At 37.8% G+C, this 20,709-nt stretch overlaps 1 protein-coding gene across 7 annotated transcripts in view; it reads left to right on the top strand.

The window, feature by feature from the left end:
- The window catches only part of LOC126184547 (serine/arginine repetitive matrix protein 2-like), a 294,117-nt gene that overhangs the window by 162,493 nt on the left and 110,915 nt on the right, over positions 1-20,709 (top strand). For 4 of the 7 annotated variants that reach the window (XM_049926972.1, XM_049926970.1, XM_049926966.1 and 1 more), the window contains one exon: positions 16,650-16,709. The exons of 2 other annotated variants lie outside the window; for them this stretch is intronic. In XM_049926972.1, the coding sequence (XP_049782929.1) occupies positions 16,650-16,692 (43 nt within the window). In that variant the 3' untranslated portion in view covers positions 16,693-16,709. Of the gene's footprint in view, positions 1-16,280; positions 16,355-16,649; positions 16,710-20,709 lie in introns of all 7 variants that reach the window. One more of the 7 variants, XM_049926971.1, reaches the window with a different exon arrangement.

Genomic DNA, 20,709 nt, shown 5'->3' with positions numbered 1-20,709 from the left:
TATTTTCACCGTTTCCCCAAAATTGTCACCTTTTTGACAAATTTGTAGATTTTTGGAAAATAATAGGTGAATAAAATTTCATATTCCACATCCGTATGCTACTGACCTATTCCGCATGTTTTTTGGCAGTTAAGACCATGGTCTTTCTAAAGAGGCGAATTTGGAAAGTTTTATAGAATACAGATTTTTGCACAATCACATAAAAAATAATGCATTTTTCATCTCGTTACAAAACCTTCCAACTTGCACTTCTTTCATTCAGCATTGGAAAGAGGTACATATATGAAACTTTATATTTGAGAACCTTGTGTGGTTAGGTTACTACATGCAAAGTTTTACATTCGTCATACGTTTAGTCCGTGAGATGTAGTAGGTGGTTGCATTAATTTCATAGCGTTTTTGCTTTGCTCATTGGTATGACAGTTGCTTTGCATTTATGTATTATTATTATCATTATTTTTTATTTGTAGTTCACTGTTGCTATTTGAGTTTAGATATTGTCATTTGGTGATAGTGAGTGTAGCTGTGGATGCTAGAAAATGGAATGCCAAGTGGAGAAGTAGGAACATTAGTGACATTCTTCTGGTTGAGTTCAATAGAGGCACGACAGCGGCAGAGACCGGCAGAAACACTTCTGCCATGTATGGGGATAATGCCATTGGACAGAGTATAGCAAGGAAGTGGTTTTCTCATTTTAAGGAGGATCGTTTTGACATTTGTGACTCTTCACATTCAAGAAACCCTTTGGGGTTTGATAAAGATCATGTAAACACATTACTCCACAATGATCTACATCATTGTACTTGAGAACTGGTAGTTGAGATGAATTGTGATCATTCCCACAATGTGTGACATTTGCGTGCAATGGGGAAGGTTTAAAGATCGGGTGTACGGGTGCCAAATTCACAAATATCAGTGGGTGCTGGCTGTATGTGCATCTCTGTGTGCTTGTCATGACTTGAACACCACCAACCATTGCTATCCTGTATCATTACTGGTGATCAGAAATGATGTTTTTATGTTAACAGAAGGAAGAGAAAAGAATGGTTGAGTCCAAACAAAGCAGTAACTCACTGTAAAAAGACCTATGTGCATCCACAAAAGATAATGTTATGCATCTGGTAGAACAGTGACTGTGTGGTGTACTACAAATTGCGTCCCCAATGTGTAACTGTCACTGGTGACATTTATTGTTAACAACTGAGATGTCTTGCAGACACAGTCGAAGAACAACAACCAGAAAGACTGCATGAAGTAATGCTACTCCACAATATCGCCCATCCATATTCAGCTAGACTGACAAGAAAAACAGTGTACAGGAGTGGGTTTGGGAAGTCATTCCACACCCACCTTATTCACCTGATCTTGAGCCCTCAGATTTTCACCTTTTCCACTCTCTACTGAACAACGTTCAAGGAACTTCCTTTCCGGATGAAAATATGCTCCGAGCACGGCTCAACAAGTTCTTTGCCTCAAAACCACCTGATTTCTACAGTTATGGAATCTGAAAGTTACCTCAGCATTGGCAGACTGTTGTAAATAGTGATGATCTTCTCATTATTATTCTTAAGAGAACACACAAATGTGCACAAAATTGCCTTATTTCTTTCAACAAAGTATTGCCCGAGAAATAACAGCTCAAAGTTACCAGAAAATCGCTCTCTCTATGTGCAAAGTTGTGCATGGAGTCAAACAAGTGACTCTGTCTTTGTCAGTATTACTTCAACAAGCATTAAACTTTAACACTGTTCATTGGAGATGTGGGTGAATGTTCACATAAAATTTCAACTAAATCTTTGATGTTCGAGGAGGCTGGCATTGGTGAGTTGGCATGGAATGGCCCAGTATCTCAAGCACTGACTAACAAACGCATTTATAACTGTTATGAGCTGAACATACTGCAGCAACTGAGGTCCAGAATAGTGTTTGTGGTGGTGGTGGTGATGGTGGTGAGGGGGAGAAAAAGAGGTATTAATGGTAACAACACCAAAAAGAGCACAAACAGAAGTTTTTGGATCCATATTGCGATATTTGAGGCAGTTTCCTGGTACCAGTTTGATTTTTACATGCATCATCTAGGATAGGCTGTTCCAGCTTGTCCGCCTGCCAGGAAGCAGCTGGGCAGGCATGAGCATAAGTGGGCAGACAACTGATGGGCAGGCAGTCTTGTAGTCAGGCCATAGCGTATACAGTCGTACTACACTGACCAAACACAGGCAGCCAGCAGTAGGCAAGCAGGCCACACATGGGCAAGGTGCATGCATTCAGACCATCTAGCGGGTAGCCTACACTATTGGCTCTTGCCCACGAATGTGCTTAAGGGTGGACATGGGCTCTTTTGCCACCATAGGGCATGCTTTGGAATGGTCTGAACTAAAAGATGCAGTTGATATGCCTTGTGTGTGTGTGTGTGTGTGTGTGTGTGTGTGTGTGTGTGTTTTTACATTCGAACTCTTTCTGTTTTAATAGAAGTTCTCGTATAAATATATATGTTGGTTGTCGAACTGTGAAGAATATAAAAGGAATAACAGTGACATGTTTATATCTGTGTGGAGGCTTTGTTGGTTCTTGATGCTTACATTTCCTGCTGTTAAGTAATTATTTGATGTGTTTGAAAGATTTCCATGCGAGCTGTGGCGTATGCTGTTAGAGAAGATCAGTGCCTTGAATGGTTTATTCATCTGGTAGTAAAAATTATAGGTCATATTCTGTATAGATGTTTAACTAGTCAATTGCAGCAAAGCAGGGATTAGTATTAATACTTTAGCAATAGCTGAGAAGAAAACCTTGTGTAACTGAAACGAACTGTTGGTGTAATATTTTTTGTAGGCTGATCGACAAGATGTTCTTTCTTATCTCTAGGCCATCTACAAACACATAAAGTGAAGTTGAAATTTTTTTTTCTTTTTTTCTTTCTCTCTCTCTCTCTCTCTCTCTCTCTCGCTCTCTCTCTCTCTCTCTCTCTCTCTCTCGGGTTGTAGATCCCACTTTATCTTATTGTTAGTCATTTCATGAAAGATGAAGTTCTTTACGTGTGACGTCATATGTTTTTTTTATGCAATTGGAGGAAATTAGGTAAGGTAAGGTGTCCTAAAGCTGATGGTGCTGTTTTCCTGTTATACACTTGCATTTTGAGTTAGAAAATAACTTTGACAAACAGCACTTTGGGACTGAAAACAAATGTGCACACAGTTCCAGAACGTTTGCAACGTTTATAAAGATATTGACTTTGTATCCACTAAATTTGTGTTACATAAACACAAAATTGTGGTCTGTCTGATAGATTATTCATTATCATCATATTTATTGTAGGAAGATAATTATTAAGCATTCAATGTAATCCATAATATGATATGTTCTGAAACTTCCTGGCAGATTAAAACTGTGTGCCCGACCGAGACTCGAACTCGGGACCTTTGCCTTTCGCGGGCAAGTGCTCTACCATCTGAGCTACCGAAGCACGACTTCTGCCAGTATCTCGACTCCTACCTTCCAAACTTCTGCTAGATACTGGCAGAAGTAAAGCTGTGAGTACCGGGCGTGAGTCGTGCTTCGGTAGCTCAGATGGTAGAGCACTTGCCCGTGAAAGGCAAAGGTCCCGAGTTCGAGTCTTGGTCGGGCACACAGTTTTAATCTGCCAGGAAGTTTCATATCAGTGCACACTCCGCTGTCACTGAGCCAGTTCACAACATTTCTAAATATGCCAGCCATGTTGCCTTTCTGTGATAGAGGTGAAGTTGAAGCAAACGGTTCTTGAAGAATTAGTGTAACCTCTCATTGAGTGAATCTTCAGCAAGTTTTTGGAATTTACTCCTTCAGAGAATAAATAAAACTGACAAATCTGTGATCAAGCATATTCTGACATACCAATTTCCACAGGTAATATCCTCATAAGAATACAGTAAACTCTCTTCTGAAAAAAAGAGTAGACCAAAGGCAGAAGAATTAAAAAACTATACCTGTGTCCAGAGCTGTAGCAAGTACATGAAGGAGAGAGCAAATGGAGATTGATTCTGATTCTGACCTCTCTTTGAAGAGTGACGAGAGATTGGATGTTGTAGCAATCAGGTAACTTGCTCGTGAAACTGTGAAGACGTTTACAATGTATACAAAAGAAGAAAAAAGTAATATCGTTTATAGCAAACTTCACCAAACTATTAGAGCAGCACAGTGATTGTATCCAGATCATGCTAAGCACTCAGTCTGTCTTTGCAAACATTATAAAAAACTTTCTAGAAATGGGAAGTATGGAGAATGAAATGCACCAAGGAAAAAGAAGAGCAACTATTGAAAGAAATGAAATGAACATTTTAACATCATTAACATACAATTCAAATGTCACTAAAAGGCATCTCAGAAGTATGAGAGGGGTCAACCAAATGAGTGTTCTGTGACTACAACATTCCAGCACATTACATCCTCTTCACATTTCACTGCACCTACGGCTTCATGTCAATGACGCCCAAGCTTGTTTACATTTCTCCAAATATTATCTATGAAAGTGCAAAGTGATGTGACAAATCTATGCAAAATTTTGTTTAAGGAAGAAATATTGTTTACAAATCCTGGGCAAATCAGTCTTCGCAATGTGCACTAATCATCAGCTGAAAATCCACACTGACTCATAGAAGTGGATAGAATCAACACTCTTATTCTATCAATGTTTGGTGCATGTTTTTTTCAAAACCTGCATCATTGGTCACTGTTTTATTGATGGGAATCTAAATACACTCAAGTATCTTGAGTTCCTAAGACATGCTGTTGCCACAGTTATTGCAATACATCCCATTGGACATCAGTGTGGTGTGGTACCAACATGAACGGATGTCCCTCCCATTCCGCACATGTAATGACAGACCCTCTTAAGACAACTTTGGAGAGAATTGAAATGATTGTTTAGGAAGCTGAAAATGGTCTGTATACCTACCAGACTTAACACTTCTATACTTTTATCCTCAGAGAAAATTAAAACAACTGACTCCTGAAGTCATGAAATGCCTTATAACAAGGCCTGTGCTGCTGTTAACTCCAGATGAAATTCAGTTGTTTCTCCAGAACCACTTCATAGCCTATAGCAATGCTACAGCACTGCTATCTTGATACTGCACTACTGGCCATTAAAATTGCTACACCAAGAAGAAATGCAGATGATAAACGAATATTCATTGGACAAATGTATTATACTAGAACTGACACGTGATTACATTTTCACAGAATTTGGGTGCATAGATCCTGAGAAATCAGTACCCAGAACAACTACCTCTGGCCGTAATAAGGGCCTTGATACGCCTGGGCATTGAGTCAAACAGAGCTTGGATGGCGTGTACAGGTACAGCTGCCCATGCAGCTTCAACACGATACCACAGTTCATCAAGAGTAGTGACTGGCCAGTTGCTCGGCCACCGTTGACCAGATGTTTTCTTTTGGTGAGAGATCTGGAGAATGTGCTGGTCAGGGCAGAAGTCGAACATTTTCTGTATCCAGAAAGGCCTGTACAGGACCTGCAACATGCGGTCGTGCATTATCCTGCTGAAATGTAGAGTTTCACAGGGATCGAATGAAGGGTAAAGCCATGGGTCGTAACACATCTGAAATGTTACGTTGACTCTTCAAAGTGCTGTCAATGCGAACAAGAGGTGACCGAGACGTGTAACCAGTGGCACCCCATACCATCACGCCGGGTGATACGCCAGTATGGTGATGACGAATACACGCTTCCAATGTGTGTTCACCGCGATGTCGCCAAACACGGATGCGATCATCATGATGCTGTAAACAGAACCTGGATTCATCCGAAAAAATAGCGTTTTGCCATTAGTGCACCCAAGTTCGGCGTTGAGTACACCATCGCTGGCGCTCCTGTCTGTGGTGCAGCGTCAAGGGTAACCGCAGCCATGGTCTCTGAGCTGATAGTCAATGCTGGTGAAAACGTTGTTGAACTGTTCGTGCAGATGGTTGTTGTCTTGCAAACGTCCCCATCTGTTGACTCATGGATAGAGACGTGGCTGCACAATCCATTACAGCCATGCGGATAAGATGCTTGTCATCTCGACTGTTAGTGATACGAGGCCTTTGCGATCCAGCACGGCATTCCATATTAACCTCCTGAACCCACCGATTCCATATTCTGCTAACAGTCATTGGATCTTGACCAACGCGAGCAGCAATGTCGCAATACGATAAACCGCAGTCGCAATAGGCTACAATCCGACCTTTATCAAAGTCGGAAACGTGACAGTACCCATTTCTTCTCCTTGCATGAGGCATCACGACGACGTTTCACCAGGCAACGCCGGTCAACTGCTGTTTGTGTATGAGAAATCAGTTGGAAACTTTCCTCATGTCAGCACGTTGCAGGTGTCGCCACCGGTGCCAACCTTGTGTGACTGCTCTAAAAAGCTAATCATTTGCATATCACAGCATCTTCTTCCTGTCGGTTAAATTTCACATCTTTAGCACATCATCTTCATGGTGTAGCAATTTTAATGGCCAGTAGTGTATTTGATCAAGTTCCGTAGATGCTGTATCACAGAAGTTCTCTTGGAAGCTTCTTTCAAATGCCACAGAAAAAAGTATGTAGTTCCATTTGAAGAACAAGGAGTCAGTGACGTAATTAGCTTACTAAAAACAATAAAAATTACTTTCAAATGTCAGGATATTCACCATGCTGTCCACTATAACATGGCAAAAACCACACCTCGATATATTTATTCATTCTAGATATATTTGGGGTGGCCTATGTTACCTGCCTCACCCTGTATAGAGCAAGCTACTGGTTTCTAATAAAAAATTTGCCTACAGAATAGAAGTTGTTCAGGAGAAAAATAAAAATGAGATTTAAAATTTCTTACGCAAACTGTTAGGTATTTGATTTTATAGGATGAATGATCAAAACTAATTGTGGCTTCAGACGGAATGCCTCTCTGGTCCACAAAAAGCTTTAATGGTACATTATACAGGCGATCTTGGGAGTCCTTCGTGGTGGCATGTTTGAATAAAATCTTCTTGGGTTGCAATCCGTGTCAGTTTGTATAAAATCTTCTTGGGTTGCAATCTGTGTCAGTTTGTATAAAATTCTCCAGATATCGATGACTATCTCCGCTGTCGTCATCAGGAGTAAAAGTATTGACTGCCAGATCTGGCACAATTTTCTGCTTTTGCAGCCCTAGTTACAGCCGCTGGCACCAACCATAGAGGGCCAAAAGAACTCGTGCATGGAAGGTGAGCTGGGCAGCTCATAGCAGCTCCAGCCTGCCACAGGACTGAATGACATCAAGTGGCGCAAGGGGCTGGTGCCACATTAGAAAATCCCACTCCTGCCTCCCTACAAATGTCAATCATCTGTTTTTGCTTCCTTTCGACATACAAAACGTCTCCATGCCCTACTCAGTGTGTACCCCTGGTATCTGTTAAAAGTTTTGTTGTTCATTCTAATCTTAGCCACTTCTTTTATAACAGAATCCCAGTATATTGACGCATCAGCCAAGATTCTTGTGTTCTCAAACTGTATTTTGTGTTCGTTTTTCAGGCAACGCTCAGCTATGACCAACTTGTCAAGCTCTCTTTGTTTAATGTGTCTCTTGTGCTCAGTAGAGTGCTCTGCAACTGTGCAAATTGACTGACCTATATAGATGCTGCTGCCCTCACAAGGGATACCAAATGCACTGGGCAGACAAAGAGCTATCTCGTCTGTAATGTTGTGCAGTGTATGTCGTATTTTGGAGGCGGGTTGGAACACTGGTCTCAATCTATGTCTCTGCAGTTCACGTCCTAACTTGTGCTCACTACCCCTCTGTATGGCAGAAAAGCTGCCAGCTTGGCTGCTTCTGCCAAATCGCTAGGTGTCCTGTTTTGGTGGCACCTGAAAGCATTTGCAATGTCTCTTGCTATAACCATTCTCTCTGAACACGTGTCTCAAATGCTGTGATTCAGACTGTAGGTGGTCATCATCAGAAATTACTTTTGTTCTGTGTATTTACATGTTCAGGACTGCTTTCTTGTGCACAGGATAGTGAAAAATACCAGTGTTCAAATATCAATCAATGTGCGTCAGTTTCTTGTGCACTGAATGACCAAGCTGGCCTCCTGCCTTCTGCTCAACTAAAACATCCAAGAATTGTAGCTTACCACCCTTCTCCATCTCGAAGGAAAATTTGATGTTGGGATGGACACCATTCATGTGATTGATGAACTGCTGCAGTGTATTTTTACCATCAGGAAGGTGTCATCTACTTACTTTAGGAAGCAAGACGGACGCAACATCATGTAGTTCAGAGCCTGCTTCTGAAACTGCTCTATGAAGAAATTCGCGGCTGCAGGAGACAGTGGTGAGACCATCCACCATCTCATAATATTTGTCATGTTACAAGAAGTATGTTGTCAGAACATGACGGAACAACTTGACAACACCAGGTGGAAAGTGTTGGGCCAAAAAATCCACGGGTCTTGTACTGGAACCCTCATAAAATGTGTCACAACGTCCAGACTAACCATTATATCATTTCAGATTATTTTCATTTTCTTGAGTGTTTCCACGAATGTCTGTGAATTTACAACAGTTTTGGTGCTAATAATCTTGCAAGATGTTTTGACAGTAGATGGGCGAGCTGATTGCACTAACATTCGGCCTAAGAGGGACATTTTCCTTATGTATCTGTGGTAGTCCATAAAGCCTGGGAGGTCATGTGGGGCGAGGCATTAATTTCTTCATCACTTTGTCTAGTAAACCAGAGTCCTTTAATAACTTTCCAGTCTTCATGCCTAAGGCCTGTGTCAGATTGTGACTAAGTTTCCAGTACACATTATCTTCTAATAAATTTAGCATCTTCAGGTGGTAGTCTTCAGTGTTCAGGACCACAGTGGTTTTTCCTTTGTGGCTGGCGAGACAACCAAGTCCTTGTTCTCACGCAATAAGCAGCAGCCACATCGTTCATCCTGGCTAATATTAGATTTTGGTGGCTTAGCTTTTGCCAGTATATGGTTGGCAGTTAGTCCGACATCTTCAGCTGTGTCAGGCAAGATATGCCAAATGCACTTCTCTGTTCCACTAATAATATCCAAAATTGGCAGACATCGCTTGACTGATGAAAAATTAAGGCCTTTACTCGGCACTGGCACAGTGTAGTCATCCAGTTCTTGGTTGGGGCAGGCTTTGTATGTCAAAAGGAAGCGACAACAGACGCTTAATGCTTGTAGGGAGGTGAGAGCGGCAGTTTCAATCACGTCATCCCCTTGTGCCACCTGACTTCAATCGGTCCCTCAGCAGGCCAGAGCTGCTATGAGCTGCCCAATTCACCTTCTGCACATGCATCGTTCTGGCCCTCTCTGACTGGTGCCAGTGGCTGTAATCGGGGCTACAGAAGTGGAAAATCGTGCCAGCCGCGGCAGTCAGTAGTTGTACTCCTGACTATGAGGACGCAGATAGCCATCAAAAGCTCGAGAATTTTATTCGAATTTACATGGCTTGAAAAAGAGAACATTTTATTCACATTATATTGGCCATTTTCTCTTCAAATGTTATAGTTCTAATTGGGTTATATCTTTTGTGAATCTGTAATTGGGTTTCTTACTAATGAATTTATTTTCTTAGTGATACATATCCTCTTTCTCAACTTCTTTTAAATGCTTTTTATAATAGGTAAGTTGCAACGAACTGACAAAATGAGCATGAGTACAGGAAGTTAAAGAACAGGTGTTCAATACTGTCGCTAAAAAATCAATAAGAGAAGTTTTCTTCTTGCTTTCAACATTACATGCTAACATGAGTAGTCATTCAAGTTGTTTGATGCTGCACAAATTGACTGGACTGAAGGAATATAGCACCTAACACTATCAAATTTCTGGACAGCTACAGAAACTTCATGTACGTGGAACTTCCTCTTCACTAACCTCATCTGCACCATGACCACGACTACGACCACCACCACCACCACGATCATAACCTTTTTTTAGCTTTTTCATTCACAAAGAGCATCAAACAGCCCATTTATATGCATCTGCTGTGTAAGTATCATGGTGCCATCACAAAAACCTGTCCTTTAATGTCTCACTTGGAAAAAAACATCTATAGTAGCTTCCTTTTTTATTTTTTTATTTTAGGAGACAACCACCTTCTGCAGTCAACATTTCGACACAATCTTAAGTTGCAGCATTCCAGACAGTAACAGACTTGTGCATAGCCTTCAGAAAGTTCATTTTCATTGCTGCTTTTCTTTTGAGGGGTGAAATTCACCTTTACAGAACAGTCACTTTGCATTCTTCTTCCACAAAGTGAATTATGCTCTGGTCTATATATGCAGGCAACTTGTGCAATTCACAGGAAAACCAGAATATTAACATTCTTGATTTACTTGGTTGCCTTCATTATTATTACTGAAAGCTCCAGTCTATATACTCTTCTGCAATCTTATCCTTTAAACTTCTCAGTAGTCATGCAAGATGTTCTATTGGCATCCAGACGTTCCTACTGAAATAAAAGTAAAAGTAATGATTCTATGTTCTTAATATTCCCAGATTTGACTTCCCAGTTTCACACATTACACCTTAACATAGCACATTTCTGAGGGATGTATGGATTGTAAAAGATCCCAATTTCATAAAAACAGAAAATTGTCGTCGACTCATCAGTCTTAATTTGTGAGCTTTAATGTAATTGCTTGTGCTGTATCCTTCAATACATTTCCACATACATGAAAGTTTCCACTCTTCAGTCCATTAAACCATTTTAGGAAGATAATTATAAATACTTTCAATTGTGATGAAGCACATCTTTTCCTTGCATTTTCAATGCAGAAAAACTTTTCACCACAGCATATGAAAGGGATTCATTATTCTTCAATTCAACTCTCAAAGAAGATTGCAGCAAATCACATTTTTTTTGCTAAATCGGAGATTTTCAAGTTACGATAGTCTGTAATGCCACAGTAATAGCCATACACTGAGATGTCCAAAGTCATTGGGTAGTGATACGTATACAGATGGTGTTAGTATTATGTAGACAATGTATAAAAGAGCATTATTGCACTGATGGAGCTGTTGTTTGTACTTAGATGAATTGTGTGAAAATGTTTGTGACATGATTATGGCTCAAAGACAGGAATTAACAGACTTTGAATGCAGAATGGGACATTCCATTTCAGAAATCATGAGAGAATTCATTATCCAATGTCCTACACTTAACAACAGAGAGCTGCAGCATTTGCATGGAGTTGTCAGTGCTAACAGAAAAGCAACACTGCGTAAAATAACCGCAGAAATCAATGTGGGACTTACGACAAATGTATCCGTTAGTACAGTGTGGCAAAATTCGGCATTAATGGACTATGGCAGCAGATGACTGACGTGCCTTTGCTAACAGCACAATGTAGCCTGCAGTGCCTATCTTAGGCTCACGACCATATCGGTTGGACCGTAGATGACTGAAATACCATGGTCTGGACATATGAGTCCTGATTTCAGCTGGTAAGAGTTGATGGCAGGGTTCAAGTGTGGTGCATACCCCATGAAGCCGTGGACCCAAGTTGTCAGCAAGGCATTGTGGAAGATGGTGGTACATCCATAATGGTGGGCTGTGTGTACATGGAATGGTCAGGGTTCGCTGGTCCAACTGAACCAATCATTGGCTGGAAATGGTTATGTTCATCTACTTGGTGACCATTTTGCAGCCATTCGCGGACTTCATGTTCTCAAACAGTGATGAAATTTTTGTGGATAACAGTGTGCCATGTCACTGGGCCACAATTGTTCACAATTGGTTTTGAAGAACATTATGGACAATTCGACTGAATGATTTGGCCACCCTTATCGCCCTACATCAATCCCATTGAAAATTTATGGGACATACTCAAGAGGTCAGGTCATACACTAAATACTTCACCAGCAACACTTTTGTAATTATTGATGGCTATAGAGGCAGCATGACTCAATATATCTTCAGGGGACTTGCTACGACTTTTTGAGTCCAGGTGTCATTTAGTTGCTGCAATGTGCCCTGCGAAAGGAGGTCCGACGTGATATTAGGAGGTATCCTATGACTTGTCACCTCATTGTATTTTGTTGAGCAGTAAGTTTTCATCATTTGTGGACCATGAAAGTATAAAGAGTACATGAAAGTATAGAGTGTACAGGAATCTGCACTTCCATAAACAACAATGTGGTGATGGGTTCATTTTTTAATGTAGAAAGGCATGCCATTTCATGTAATGTATCTCACACATACAGTTTTGGGTCAATAATTCTCATTTTCAAACATATTTCTTAATACATAATGAGGAGTCAAATTTGATATTTGCTGTGTGTGAGAGCTGCTGCATTGGTCTGTTAACTTCACTGTAATAGAAACAGTCATTATTAAGGTGTCTAGTCACACAGGTATTAGGAAGTATTGATGTAATGACTGGTACATCTTAGGATGGGGAAAAAAGAAAAAAAACCATTTTTACAGTGGTAAATTTCAACAACCATTTTGTAATGGATGGAATAAAATGACTGATGTGTTCACGTTCCTGGATTTCAAGTCATCTATGATGTAACACATGACCTAGAGCACAGGCAGTATGCCAATGTGAACAGAAATTGAAATATGTGTATTGTGATTGCTTTGGCATCTAGACTCAGATCTTTTCTCAATGTTTAGCAGTTTTACTTCAAAATAAAAAAAATAAAAAGTCAACCAGGAAATTTCAAATCAGCACGCTTTCTGCTGCTGAGTCAAAATTCACTCCAGAAGAAAAACATTCGCGATCTTGAAAGATTTCTTGACACATGCGTCTGCAGTCTATACAGAAGGAATCAATGGCAAATTATTGTCATTAATTTTGTTACCATTTTGGCATTACCTGCTCAGAAATTAAAGGATGAGCAGTAAACTTTCATAAAAATTAGACATCTTGTCGAAAGTGGAGTTTTATTTTCAAACTGTTTCACATCATTCCTTAAGAGAGCTTATTCTTAAAGCAGGCTTCGTTAACATTTATTTTAAATAACAATTTTCTTGTGGGAGTTTGAGCAGGATCAACAGAAATGTTAATTATGTGGGGAATTTCTCAGAAGTGGGTTTGATACTATGGGGCTTTATTGTATCTCGGGTAGCCTCCTACATTGCATGTCTTTTGTGCATAAAGTTCTTCCTTGACAATTTTTTCAATGCTAATTTTCTATTATGCGAGTTGTTTCACATGTTTCTGGCACATATTTTTGTCTTTTTTTCTGCCTTGGATCGTATTATGTTGCCCTTCTTTGTTTACTTTCATTTTGTTTACATTCGTTTTTAGTTTTGTTTTTTTGGATAACCTTCCCTGAATTTGTACAGTTAGTGTGCTGCTTTCCTTCGTTTATATTTCATATCATTACATATTCGTGCATTACATTTAACTCCTAATGTTCCATAAACATTGTATGAGATTGTAGTACAAAGTGTGTCTTTTAAACTCTCTCTGTGTTTATAGCTGTAGGTTACCGTTGATCAGTAGTAAATACTACGCCGTTACGCATTCTCATTAGCTTTGTCTTTTGTCATGGTACACAGCAAAATAACTTCTGCCAAAATGCAGCTGTGTCCATTTTACTTACCACTGAAATTAAAAATAGCTTTCTATGTTGAGGAGCATAGTGTTTTCATGTTTCTTTGGCAGATAATATTTGAGTGCAGTTTTATTATATAGCTTTACCATCTGAAGAATCAGCACCTTGCAAGTGATATTGAAGTGCATAATAAAGATACTGCACTATTTTAGTTTATCAGATAATGTATGCTTTGTAGGCAACCAGTGCACTAAAGCTTATTCCCTAGAGTGGAGATTGATTATGTAATGTACAGTGTGCAGTCAGTAGAGTGGAAACAGAATTTCCATTTTGTTTTGAATTCATAATTTTGTAGCTTACTTAACGTACTTCATGGTAGTCAGTGTCTTTGTCGTTTGATGTTTTGTTAAAATTTAGTATCAGTTTCAACCTTACAGCCATCACTAGATATGAAAATCTAGCAGCAACATGTATGTGTGTACTTACTACATGCCTATGTGCCACTGCTAAATGTTTAGTTGTAATGATGGCTGAAAAACCAAAACCAGAAATCAATTATAATAAAATTTAATATGACCCAAGACATTGACTTCTATAATCCAGCCCAATAAAAAGGTCACAGGTCTCCTCAGGAGGTACACATGGCCTCATTTTGCATACTTCAGTATAAATTTGAGAGAAGGAAAAACTATTCAGGTTGATAGTTTATATAATTGTATTGCTATTCCCCAGTGAGGTTGACCATCAGTAATGAAATTTAAGTTACTGATTCTTCACCTTTTAAACTCTCACTTCCTGAAATATGGACCTTTATGTTAATAATTATTCCATCACATCAGTTAATATCATTACGAGCACAAGTGTTTATACTCATGACTGCAGTTTTTCTCTGTGAAATAATTTACAGCTTAGAGCAGTTGGAGGGGGGGGGGGGGGGGGTGTATGTAATGAGTAGGAAGTAGCAAAAGAAAACTTTGTATCACCCTTGAAAGGTGCCAGCCACTTTCATTGTACCATTTGAGAAATATTACTTCAAAAATAAGTACATTTACAATGGTAAAAACTACTGATTCTAGCTAGCACCAATTCTTACAATTGCACATGCCCATTTACACTTCAGCTTAACAAAAGGCTTGTTGTCAGTTCAAACGAGTATAAGTATTCTCACCTGCTACATGTTATCAAAACCAAAATCAAGCCACCGCATTAATATAGAGAAGTATATGTCTGTTCAAAGTGTACCACAAGATGAGAGAGTTGAAAAATGGATTACAGAAATTGAGTCTGAATGAACAAAACTAAAAATCCTGATAGTTTCTGATGGAGTTAAATGCCATCAAATGGGAGTTGACTTAAAATAGCTGGTTCAAACCATTTGTACTCATTGTCTCAGTGCATTTATAGAAAAGAGGGGAGGGAGGACAAAACTCACTATTGAGTATCTACCTCACTGAAGTAGAACATAAAAGGGGTGAAGATGTGGAACAGTTGAAATTTCTAGGATGAGGAAACAGTCTTCACATTTTAGGAAACACCTTTTGGGTTAAGAAACTATAGGTTGTGGAAAAGAAATGGCTTCTCTTAAGTCAGGATTAAGGACACCACATTCTCCTTTCAGACTGGGCACTTGACAGAGGAAACTGGCTGCTTGCAGTCATATTTTAAGTCAAGTCATTGTCCCCCTTTCCTGTTATTGGATAATACTCCACATGCTGATTGATGCATCCTTTACCAAATTCTTTGGGACTCTTTAGAAGACTGTGGGTCACAAGAGGAAGCAAATGTGGCTCCACAAATGTGGGTACAATAAATGATCATTAAGTTCCTTCAATCAACCTTGCAAGCTAAACAATAGATACTAAAGCTGAAGGTTGTGTTTTTATGACAGAGTTGACCGTTTATTTTCTTTAGATATTGTACCTTGCATAGAACAGTGAGTCATGTTGAAATTGTTTCATTGTGTAGTCATTTTGTGCTAACATTATGTAATTTAGAGAATACTGCTCTTGTATTTCTTCTGTTTTAACCAGAGCATCATGTTCTTAAAGTTTTACTGTGATATGGATATATAAGTATGTATTATTAAATTTTTAATAATTTCAGTTGCATGTTTATACCATCAGTAAATGCACTGTGCAGAGACCTGCACTCCCATGTGCCCACATTTTGCAGTATTTTGTCTCTTTAAAAAGAACAAAATAGTTCTTCTTTAAATTTCTTAATAAGAAAGAGTCTTTTTGACATTTGCTTTGGATTTTAGTTTCTGTGGGATACTTTTGTTTTGCATGGGGTGGTTGCTGTGTCAAACACATCTTTAGTGTGATACTATTTTTGAAAGTCCAACACTAATATCAGTTTAAAACATGATCTTAACCATTTTTGTTATTATTGTTTGTGATAGTAATTTGTGAATTTCACTATTAATTGAAGCAAATGATTTATAATTTTTGTGACAGTCAAAGACATACAAAGATCTATTAGTTTCCATGATAACTGTAATAGCCCTTGCATTTTATTCATCATCATACTGTATTAATGTCCTTCACTCCTTGTGAGGGTTATCACTTCAGTAAAGAATAACTTTTTCTTTTTCTCCAAATATTTATTTCAGTTATTGTTCTCTCTCTCTCTCTCTCTCTCTCTCTCTCTCTCTCTCTCTCTCTCTCTAATCTCTCTTCCTGAAAAATATTTTTTTCCCTACAGAATGCATGTATGTGGGAGACAACTGAAAAATAATTCCTTTTCTTTGATTTCCATAGGCAAAAAACGACTATGTGGAGCTGAACTTTCTTTTGAAAAAAAAAAATAAATAAATAAAAATAAAAAAGATGTGGTAAGTTAGTGCTAGAAATTGACTTCAAGGTTTTTGTAGATGTGCACAAAACAGACTACCCAAGGTCCACTACATGTGAGTGTGTACGTGTGAGTGTTTGTGTGTGGTTAAAAAATGAGGAAGCAAAAACAAATTTTTTGCAGGGGCTAAAAGTGATTACAAACTACAAAAAGCAAATATATGCAAACACACAACATATATTTGCTTATTCTCTCTTATATTTCTGTTATTTGATGTTTTGTTGGAATTTTGTAGTTTTAATTTATGTCCAATTCACATTTTTTATTTATTTCAGCCCTCGTTTCGACATAGACAGTTCACACACAAGCGGACATTAAACTATCTATTCTCACAGGTAAAACGATAATTCAGATGTGCAATTGTGACATGAAGTGGCATTTTAAATTAGACAACGAAATGTCTCATTTTCCACAAAACTGACACATATATGAAGTTATACAGTGTTGCCTTAACAGATGTATACTGAATTGAGTTTAAAGTGTTTAGTTTTACCATGTAGAAAGCTTTTCCCGCTTGAGAATTGAAGTGTAATAGTTGTTTGAATAAACACATTGTGATGGTATTCTTATGTCAGTTTTTCAAGGCGGGAGGTGGGGAGACAGTGTGACTGCTGTTAAGTATTTGGCTCTGTAACAAAAGCAAGATGTGGTGTGGAATATGTACTTCATGTCTTTTTCTGTAAGCTTCATCAGGTTACACATTATTTTTACTAGCTTCATTATCGGTGTGAAGAAAAGTTCTTTTTCCTCATATTGGAAACCAGATCTTGTGCCACAGCTGTCACTTGAAAACGATTGTTGTCTGTGCTATTTCAGATTAGGTTTTCAAATACTGTTATAGTGGTACCCCGCCTCTTCCTAATTAGTTTGATCTTACAATGTCTCTAGACAACATGTGTGCTTTTCTATGTTCAAATATTTTCCCATTTAGTTTGTATATAAGGTTACTGTATTTCTTGGCTCTAACTTTTTAAATATTCTCCCAGGTAGTCGAAGTGAACGTTATATTTTATCAATAAACTATCCAATATCTTCCACAATAATTGGTGGTGTGTATGTCATGTCTTTGTCAGTGTGGGACACCCTTAATGAGGTTTCTCACATCTAACAGAGCATAAGTCACGTTGCCCATTTGTTGCAGTGATTGGTACATTTTTATAAAATACTTAATGGTACAGGCTCATGGAGAAACTAACATGTAGGTTCCTGGTTTTTGTGGTATTAATTATATTGAGAAGTTTCTTGTTGAAATATTAATTTGATTGAGTTTAGGTTAGACTGTGAAGCAGATTTGTGGATAGATCATTCTCTCCCTCCCCCTCCCCCTCCCTCCCTCTTTCCCTCCCCCCCCCCCCTCCACACACACACACACACACACACACACACACACACACACAGTGTCGAGTGCTGTATGTGAAAACAAGCAAAGCTTTGTAATGCAGGTAGTGCTGCTGTTGATATGTAGACTGAAAAGAGTTAAATATCTGAAAGCACCCCATTTATGTTTTGAATAAGATATTACTGTTATGTTTCTTTTAAATACTCTCTTTCGCAAAGCAGTCAGTTAGTCCAGCTGTTGTTTTTCAGTTTATAACAGTATGAAGAAAACATTACAGGCTCTTACAATTTTTTATTTATCAGCATAACTACATAAGGGTTGAAGAAAAAAATGTGTTACTTGTATTTCTGTGGTATTTGAAAGGCTGCGTCAGTACTTAATAAAATCAGCCATACTGCTTTGTTATACAGTGTGCTCAGACACTCATTTTGCTCAGAAACTAACTATACTTTTTTTGCTTGTAGTTTCAATGTGAGCAGAGAGATTTTGAAAACAGTCTACTGTAATATTGATGTCCGTGTCAATATTGAGTCATAAAATGTACTAAAAATTGAGAAACTTATTTTATTTTTCCATGTTCACAAGTTACTTTCTTTTTCATTTTGATGCTTAGAAAGAATTATTACATTACTGATAGGCTTTATAGATTTAATATCCAGAAAGAGTAGAAATGTACTTTTTATTTGACTGAGGTGTTTATATATTTATTTTATAATATATTTTACAGACTAGTGCCAGAGATTCATGATATGGCAGGAGTTCCATAACAGACGTTTTTGTACATAGTGCAAACGGTTTTTTTTTTTTTTTTTTTCCATATTCCAAAACAGTGCTGTTATTCTATTTATTAGGATATCATTGTTTCTTTTATACAAATTATTTACAAATCATTAAAATTGTTATAATTTGAGTGTGAGTTATGTTAGCTGTGCTATTTAATTATTGTTATCAAAATGTGGGTTAAACCAAATTTGGTTATGAGTTAATAAATAATTATAAATCATGTGGGACTACTTTGGTTCACTACTCCTTGAGTAGTGGAGATGAATGACGTGTCACAGCACTTCTACTGTCTTAAATTGTTTGGCAGTACATACTCATAGAAAGTTATCTTTGAGCAATTGATGTCTTTAGTGAGAATCGTCTGTTTCTTTTTCGTTGTTCTTATAGTATGGTTTTTTGGCTGCTTATCGTTGGAATATGCAATATTTGCATGTGTTATAGCCCTTATTTACTTTATTTATGTTGCTGTTGTACAAGTGACAATGTAATTTAATGAACATAGAATGTAGTTTTCAATAGGTCAAGAAACTTTTGAAGATCTCATGCTGTACGTTGGAAATCGTTAAAATTTATTTACTTTTCAAGGATATTTTAGTCAATTATTTATTTTCAAAGACAATATAAATGTGTACTAATTCTTGTTAATGGCTGTAATATTGTTATATATTAATTATTCAGGCTCAGGAGGATCTTCTACACCAGATTTTGCACTAATTTATTCACATTTCTTGCTGACTGAAAGATCATCATTGAATCAGTGTTACCAGGTTTAAAATCTCTGCTTTTGTTGCTTTTATGCAATGAGGTAGGAAGAAACAATTGTGCCACTGTTATTTAAAAAGGACATTACACATGAACTCTGCAGCCTTTTTCATCCAGTCTTGAGAGATTCTTAAGGATAGTGCAGTGTATCTAAAATGGTGTTTGCATATATTGTTTTTCCAGCACTAAGGAAAAAAGAATATTTTATTTTGTGATTGAAAGATTTAAAGCTTAATGTAAATTTGGTTACAGTTTAAACCAAAATTCCTGTATTGTTGTGCTACATCCCAAGTTTTATGCTACTACCCATTTGTCTGTTGGCAATGTGATGTGTATTTATGGATACTTATCATGCTATCCAATGCAAGATATTTGGAGATGCCTTTGCACGTGTACATTTTGGAAGTAGTGGACATTCTGTCTTAGTAAAAATAGTTGACTAGTGTGCTATAACTTATCACCAGAGAGACACTTCAAAGCATGTTATTCTTATGCACTTTTGTTGGAGTACTACTTTAGACTGTCTCTGTTTTCATATTTGTAGACTTGTAGAGAATAATGTGAAACTCTCTTCTGAAGGTTAACTTGTATGGGGCTGCACTTCGCGTTTGCTTCAGTAGTATGATGTGTTTGATACCTGAGAGTGTATCTCTTATTCTTGAATGACTATACACCAACATATTTGTTTATAAGATATTTACTTTAGTTAACTAGATCCAAAATGCTGTCTCACAAGTTTTATATTTTCTTATGTTTTGTTAAAAGAAGCTTATATTTTTTAGTAAATGTCTTGCACAAAAGAACCATAGTTGCATCTACATTTAATATATTAGTATTTTTTCTGTTTTTATAAAAACTTTTATAATATTTTTGATAACTCCTCTCAGAAAATACAGGAAAATAACATTGATAATCTGGAAAAAAAAGGTGTAACGTTTCCTGTTCATGGTGTGCAATATCTTGAATGAACTGTGTTAATAAAACACACACACACACACACACACACACACACACACACACACACACACACCAAAATACCGCAATACTGTGGAAACAGCATTAGCTTTATATAATCTATTTAATTGCACTTGCTTAGTGGGTGAAAAGTAGGATATCACAGGTATATGTACACTACAATTTTCAAAATTGCAGTACTGTCAGTTTCTAATATCTTACTGTTTGAACTTGTGTTCAGGCAAATTTGTGATTTGTATGTAAAGGGACTGTGGAACTAATGAGAACATCCCACAGGTTTCCTTCACTTCAAGATACTGTTAGTTTTGTCAGAAGATAAAATAAAAGGCAAGAATGTGGCAAGTAATTTCCTATACGGCTAGTATTCATGATACTTGTGTGTACATACGAGTTTGAACAAACTTTTTAATGAAATAAAGCACTCTGAGATAGTGATAATTGCAATGTTCAGAAAGCTGCATGTGACTTAAATGAAC

This window comes from Schistocerca cancellata, chromosome 4, assembly GCF_023864275.1.
Source record: "Schistocerca cancellata isolate TAMUIC-IGC-003103 chromosome 4, iqSchCanc2.1, whole genome shotgun sequence".
Lineage (NCBI taxonomy): Eukaryota > Metazoa > Arthropoda > Insecta > Orthoptera > Acrididae > Schistocerca > Schistocerca cancellata.
The sequence above is the reverse complement of the archived record's forward strand: the minus strand, read 5'-3'. Positions and strand labels throughout refer to the sequence as shown.